This window comes from Telmatherina bonti (genome assembly GCF_933228915.1).
Source record: "Telmatherina bonti genome assembly, chromosome: 11".
NCBI lineage: Eukaryota > Metazoa > Chordata > Actinopteri > Atheriniformes > Telmatherinidae > Telmatherina > Telmatherina bonti.
Genome location: NC_136629.1, coordinates 30,318,984 through 30,326,958, shown reverse-complemented (window position 1 = coordinate 30,326,958; position 7,975 = coordinate 30,318,984). Strand labels below are relative to the sequence as shown.

Sequence of the window (7,975 nt, the reverse complement as noted above, 5' to 3'; positions counted from 1 at the left end):
TACTGTATTTACATCCTATTTTAAAATCTTTTTTATACCAAGAAAATGCCAATTTATAGCTTAGGCTATTAGAGGAAAATAATAAATAGGAAAATAAAGTAAAAATAATCTTTATCTGGATGCTAAAATTAATTTCTAATAATAAAACTTAAATAATTAACAGATTCAACTTATAGGGACATTTTTACATTATATTTGAATACAAAGTTCATTGATTATGTAGGAACTATTGTCATTTGGACTTTTGCTTTATTTTTTACAGCAGTGCTTTTACTTTTAATTGTGTTATTGTGTATCTATTGCTATTTTTACCCTATTAAATGATGTGAATCTTTCTTCCATCACTGCCTAGAACTCAATAACAAACTCACAGTTCCACTGTCAACATCTCTTCGCCACCTATTTTCCTCCATTCTCTTCCCAGTTTTCTCCCTCTGAGCTTTTGCCATCGTCTTTTATCACAATTCTGACCCACAGAAAGGAATTCTCACAAGATATCAAAACAAAAATCTATATTTAATATGGGAGCAATTACAAAGCAAAGTTGGCTGCACAGGGCTGTTGTCACCAGAGCGCGTGTTTTTCATCAAATAGGTCATTAGATGATGATGGATGTAAACCTATAAAGTATCTAAACTGGACCTTTTAACAAACCATGAGCAACACTATCATTTCTCTAATAGAACCTGCTGACCGTGTCATTCTCTCCTGCCATTTGTCATTTTTCCTTGTGAAATAATCAATATCTGGGCACTTTGAAATAAATAATATAAAAGTCATAGTAACCTACCCGAGGAGCAAGAAAAATAGACTTATGGAGCATTTAGAGGCCTTATGGCAGAGTGTTTGTAATGAATGCACAGGAAGAGCTGCATATTTTTCACACAGAATCTTAGTTTCTGGGATCTTAGTTTGCTTTGTTTCTCTTCAGCGTTTCTGACAACCTTGATAAAAGTAAAGCATGGTGTTGACAGCTCTAAACCATACACTGCATAACCACACGATACAATGTTTAAATCCTTCCTATTCAACAAAGATTTTCCAGGTAGTGTAAATTGTTACACAGATTTGAATTAAATGGGTGTAATTTTCATCCAGTTAGAGTTGCTATAAATCATTGCAGAGAGATCTCCTTTATCTCGCAATGAAAGATGGGAGTGGTCTCCTCCAGGGTGACAGTGCTCACAAGTATATTGCATGAGGGGCCACTGATTTGTTTGATGTGAAGGAAGGTTGCACGAATACTTTGCTTTAGCCTCCAAAGTCTTTGTAATGAATGCAGTTATACTTTTGTGCCTCCCACATTCATCAATGAGGGTATAGTCATAGAACTATGCTGTGCCATCACTAGCAGAGTTGCAAAAAAAATCGTACTACCAAAGCCAAAAGATGGTATGGTAAAAGTGGCATTTGTCATACACCAACAATATCTAAACATCATCAGGGATATTAAAATAACTTTACACACCTCATTTTACGCTGTATCATTATTAAAGCAACAATAACTTAAACAAATAAACAAAACCCCAAACTACATGATCTGGATGGAGAAGATCAAAGTCTTTCCACCAGATATCTCAAAATAGGACTGTTTTCAAATCACCCCCCTTAATATTGTTAGAATTATGGAATATTTATTGATTTGTGGAGTTATACACGTTAAAATATCAGTAGCGAATGAAAAGGGTGGCCTATCTTGTATCATACTATTCACACGACATTTCCACTTTAGCTGGTAAATAAACTAATAACTTAAATTACTTATGAGAACATGTTGGCGCATGCAACAACTATTGGTGTAAATAAATAAACAAAATACTAAAACACACTTTTAATAAAACAATGTACTTTGTTTTCTCATTAAGACAGAAGCTATAGCTTCAAGATTAGTACTTCATCTGGTAAGGGACAGTTTTTGTCCCCATAGTTAAAATGAGTTTCCACAATGTTACAACAATATAAAGCCTCTGTTCCAACAAGAGGCTTAAATCAATCACTCACACGTTCTCATCACGTGCATTTCCCCCTGCTGGCCCACAGAGGGCGCTGTCTCTCCGTTGTTCATCCATACCACTACAACGGCTTTTTAACAAGTCAATTAATATCAATGAGTGAATATACATAGCTCATTTACAAAGAGTGCAATCTGTGGGATGAATTAACGAAATCGATTAGGGATGAAAAAGTGACTGTGCGACCCGCAGACATGGTGGAAGTGGCCCTGGCTGGGAAAAAAAAAAAAAATCAATGAATTAGAAATATGAATCTAATCGCCCATTGGTGACACGTTGAGGAGCTGCAGCCTGATCTCAGGCCTTTTCTCATATTGTGCCTCAGAGAGTACGAAGAAAATAAAAATCAGGGACTATTTAACGATTAAGAGTGCTGGCAGGCATGGCGACTACAATGTCGTTTCATTTTGTTTAAATCAGAATGAAAGCAGGTTAATTACCAATTCTGCACAAGAGACTTCATATTGATGATATTAAATCATATAATTCTGACATTTTGCTGTTTAGGACTGCATTATGGAGTTTGTTTTGATGAGTTTGAATCATATTGAGAGTAGGGCCCGTTGTGTAGCGTTAACCTAAGACCTCACTCCCACGTCTAATGGGAATGTAATTTTGAATCAAATGCTTATAATTTAAGGTAATAAAAATGTTTTAGAGAACTTACTAAATTAAAATATGTTTAGGCCCTGCGAAACAAATAGATACATGTTATCCATTCTTCATAGATTATGTTTAAAATACAGATTTTTTTTCCTTCGTTATTTTTCAGACAATTTGTCGTCCCATAAGTTGAAGGTAGAAACAAAGTACTTTATAATAAAACATTAAATTGTGCCACCTGCAGTAGGACAGTTGGCTGTTTTTCTGGTCCAAACCATCCTTATTTCGCGGTAAAAGTCCAGTGTTTATTTGCTGCTAATTGGACTGTATGAGACCAATAACAGGGGAGCGCACACAGCCTGCAGCCAGAGCGCACAGGGAGGGGAGGATGGTCTCTCCCTCTCTTTCTCCCTCCCCTCACCGTCTCTCCCTTAATCCCATTTGCCATTGTACATGCCCAATCGCCTATACTTTCCGCATTTAACTTGGATGACATTTTTATTTCATCATTAGCATCAGACGCCACACTGACTGACACGGTGGACACGCTTTGCGTTTTGACGGAAGACTCCGGGATGAGACACGTCCACGCTGGTGCATGTCTTTTCTTAACCTGTAAAATACTTCATTTCATTATTTTTTAAAGCCTATAGGAATTGTATTTTGACGCGCTCTACGTGGTGCGAAATCGAGTTTAGGAGAACGATAAAAGAAGAACAACTCTCAGTCAGGATATCAACAGTCTGAAAATCAGCTTAGCCGATTTCGCACTTAAAAGAAAGAAAAAAAACAACATCCTGGTTTCGTGGTCCTCCTCGGTCAGACCACCGCAACAGCGATGCCAGAGACGACGCAAGAGGCGTGCGCTCCGGCCAAGGATTCTCCTTTCTTCATTAAGAACCTGCTGAACTGTGATAGCAAACCATCCAAGCCCAAACCGGTGCTGGCTGCAACCAAGGCGGCCTTAGAGGGAGGATTTTCCCTTTCCCAGGTCGGGGACTTCAACTTTCCACGCTTTGACTTGCCCGCTCAGAGGTTCAGCCTCCCGGCACACTACTTGGAGCGCACCTCGGCTTGGTGGTACCCATACACCCTCAGCTCAGCAGCTCATCTTCACAGACCCGAAGGTAAGACGCGCAGCTGCGACACTTTCACAATTCCTTCTAGATGTTTTAAGCTTTCAACGACTAACACAGGTTAACTAAGCGAAATCTCTCAGAAATAACAGCAGCAACTTAGTAATGGTCGCAAAAAACAACAAAGTTCAAATTCCTCCCCAGAAAAAGAACCGATAAAACATATTGTTTATTTTCGTGATGGAAATCCCTATCACTGTCTTGACTGCAATGATTTAACACCTTTTTTTTTTCTATGAAGGCCTGTTTTGCTATGCCACGACGTGTGATAATAGATCAATAAAGTAACACCGTGCATAAAATGACGCAGACATCGTCAAATCATTGGTTGAGTGACAATGCGCAGCGGGATTTTGATTTGTCTTTTGGCGTTCGTGGTGCACATCTTACCCCCCGAGGCTTGGCCACTGACAGCCTCTTCTACCTGCCTCTTTCTATGATTTACACATGGGATCCCAGCACGTTGATATGAGTGACAAAATTAAAAATTAACGCACTGAAAAGACATATTTGCTGACAGAAGGACTTTAAGAAATCGAATTTGCTTAACTAAAACATAATTATACTTATTTAACAAAAAAACGATGTTAACGTTTACTGTTCGAAATACATTTGACAAGAGTGCTTTCAGACATGAAAATGGTTTATATTTAGTTGGAGGCAAGCCATTTTCCAGGCATTATTTATTTTCCCTTAGCTCACTGAATGTCTGATATCAACAGGCTGTAATAAATATCCAAACACACAGAGCACTGTGTTCATCTCCCTGCATTTGTCCCCATTCCAGTTACTGAGAAACCAGCAGCCAGAGACTCCTCTCCAACCTCGGGTACGGACAGAGACTCTCCCGATCTGGTACTCAAATCCGAGCCGGACGAAGAAGACGAGCACAACAACAAAAGCTGTGATGAGATCATCTTGGAAGAAAGCGACACAGAAGAAGCCAAAAAAGACGAGCTGGAGGAGTGGAAGAAGAGGGACGAGGAAAAGAAGCCGTGCCGCAAGAAGAAGACGCGCACGGTTTTCTCCCGGAGCCAGGTGTTCCAGCTGGAGTCCACCTTCGACATGAAGCGCTACCTGAGCAGCTCGGAGCGAGCGGGCCTGGCCGCCTCCCTCCACCTGACAGAGACCCAAGTGAAAATTTGGTTTCAGAACAGGAGAAACAAGTGGAAGAGACAGCTGGCCGCGGAGCTGGAGGCCGCCAACCTGAGCCACGCCGCCGCGCAGAGGATAGTCCGAGTGCCCATCCTTTACCACGAGAACTCCGCCTCGGAAGGCGCGGGCGCCGCTGCGAACGTGCCCGTGAGCCAGCCGCTCCTCACCTTCCCGCATCCCGGTGTCTACTATTCCCATCCCATAGTGACGTCTGTGCCGCTGCTCAGACCGGTCTGAAGCGGAGTTTTTGTGGCAACAGTTGGTATCTAACCTCACGAAAAAGTACAGAAAAAAGACAATATTTTTATACAGCATACTAATAAAAGAGAAAAAAAAAATAAATAAGAGGAGGCTGTCACTGTCAGGCAAACATGGACCTATTTTGGCAAATAAATGGTTATTTTACATAAGGGTGCCGTTTACACATTATTATTATTATTATTATTATTATTATTATTATTATTATTATTATTATTATTATTATTATTATCAGACGATCACCTCAGGATTCAAACCCTCTGGCACCGCCTGATGACTATGTGTCATCCTTGTTCCTGGACAGGCCATTTCTGTGTAATTTACTAAAACTACCTTGTTTACAAAAATCTCACGGCCCAAAGTCACAGCTTACTAATTATCTAACACTTTTATTTTATTTTATTTACATTTCCACAACCAATGACACGAAGATGTGCAATATGGTGACTGTGTGCTGTGAATGAATGAAACCACTAAACGGGAAACATGTTTTGTCATCTATTCATATTGGAATACTGACGAGGCTTTGATGTAGTTTTTTTTTCCCCTTTTTAAAAAAAAAAACTTTTTCAGGCGCTTGACGAGGGACAATCAAGACACTGTAGAGCTGTAAAATACACACGTATCTTTATGTTTTTGTAATAGTTTCTCCCACTCCTTCCACATAGACAGGTCTTTCAAGCACAAGTCTCCTCAGCCACTTTGTGTTTTTGAACAGGGGGTCAAAAGTAAGGTGTAAAAAAAAAGTAAATGTATATATTTAATGAGGGGTCCTCATGTGACTTCTCATTTGTACAGTAAAGACGACGTTTTGATATTGTATTGCTGAATCATGTTGTGAAATAAATGGAGAGTATTCCTTACATTTATTTATTTATTATTTTCCTGGAAGGGATTAGAAAATTTAATTCTGATTTAAAGGAAATGCAGTCGGACAGAATTTTATTGGCTGACATTAAAAAAACCAAGGGAAATTTTCAATTCACAGCTACGCGCACGCACACGCACATGCACGATCACTTGGAGCAACAGCAGGTGGGTTTCTCTAATCATCTTATTGTGTACTTTAAAACGTTATTTTGCATAAAGAGTGATTCGGTCAATTAGATGCGTAATTGGCACCATCTTTCCAAAATTACGGGTAATGTATTCAGAAGAGTAAATTACTCTCCAAGTATGAACTGCTGTCTGTTTTTCCATTTCTTTTCTGTCATGGACGTGATAATATGTGTGTGTGTGTGTGTGTGTGTGTGTGTGCGCGCGTGCTTGTGCCTTTCCTATGCAGCCTGTAGCCTAGATGTGTGTGCATGTACATGTAGATAGATCGTTAGCCGAATGGCATAATTGCCTGAGTCATATTTAAGGTTTTATTGCCAATAATGCGCAGAGAATCAGCAGTGCAGGAAACTAGAGAATGACTGCAATTTGGTCAGAATATGGCAAGAGGCTTACAGTAGAAAATCATCGCTCTTTATAATGAATAATTGCTGTACAAGTTGCGTAATTTGTTTTTAAAATATCGTACAGGAAACCCGTCTTATTAGCGATGTGTGTGTGTGTGTGTGTGTATTTTTAAATATATAATATAATGAATAAAACACTAACTCAGAGCGTCTCCACCGTTGATACCCAAACTGTCCTGTAGCAAGCAAATTACCTGTTCATCCATATGAAAAGAAAAAAGAAAAAAAGTGTAAAAGAAGACGTAAAATTTCAAATTACATATTAATTATTAAAATGGTACTTTGTAACTACAGAGTACAGGTGTCACTCCACACGTCTAGAAATGGATGACTTTGGTGGTAAGTTGATCCATATAACAACAGACACAACTAAGAGATAAAAGAAATGACAAATGGGGATGAAATTGTTTAGTGCATTTTTTTTAGAGAAGGAATGCAACTTGTGAGGGGATGATAGACCCTTCCACAAGATTTCACGCGACTTGAGAAAATCAGTGGATTTAAATTAAACTACAGAATAATATTTTAACGCAGATAATCTTTGGACATGATGCGAACAAAGCTGCATCCACACCTTATTTATTATTTTTATTCAAGTTGATTTGAGAAAAAACTTCCTCCAGACTTTGATCAGAGGTCATTGTTGAATAAAAACACTTTGGTCTTCTTCAGTATATATTTAACTTAAAAAAAAAAAAAAAAAAAAAAAAAAAAAAAACTCTTAACAAGGACTGGTGGTATTTGACGCACATGCTGCCAAACTATTGACAGTTTCATAGTTTAAAAAAAAAAAAAAAGTCCTGGTAGCCTGTTGAGCTTGTAGTGCAGGGAATTAAAAACATTTAGTAAACACTGTTTTTGCTTTTCCCAAACTTTGGAAACAGCACCAAAAAATAAAACAACTCCAAGCCAAATCTGAGCAGATGCGATGAACATATATGAGACAGGCGCATTTTTCAGTCAAAATAACCTTAAAAACTATTTATTGTTTTCATCTGGCGGCTAATACAGTTATTGGAAATTAATCAGTCAGCTATAAAGTCTCTATGATGACCTCATCAAGAGACAAAGGGTTCATTCAAATATTATCAGATCACCCGAGTATTGACGTGTACCTACCATGCACACTCACCACGGCCCCATTACCGCAAATTAATAGATTAGTATGGCATTATTCCTCTGGCACATATCGATCTGTGAACGTCTGCAGCACGCTGCGTCAAGTAAGAGCAACGTTCGCACACAGCTTCGGCTCAGCTTCTGACCTTGATTTGCGCGCATAAATTGAAAAAATTACCACTCGATAATTTCCATTTGTGTTACATCTTTATGTAAAGGAGGAAAGGGA

General features: G+C 38.8%; 1 protein-coding gene across 1 annotated transcript; it reads left to right on the top strand.

The window, feature by feature from the left end:
* Positions 1–3,453: 3,453 nt before the first annotated feature.
* hmx3a (H6 family homeobox 3a) lies at positions 3,454–5,143 on the top strand (the record flags this gene model as incomplete). Its single annotated transcript, XM_079249155.1, has 2 exons — positions 3,454–3,742; positions 4,539–5,143. The coding sequence occupies 2 exons, from the start codon at positions 3,454–3,456 to the stop codon at positions 5,141–5,143; spliced, it is 894 nt and encodes a 297-aa protein (XP_079105281.1).
* Positions 5,144–7,975: the final 2,832 nt, after the last annotated feature.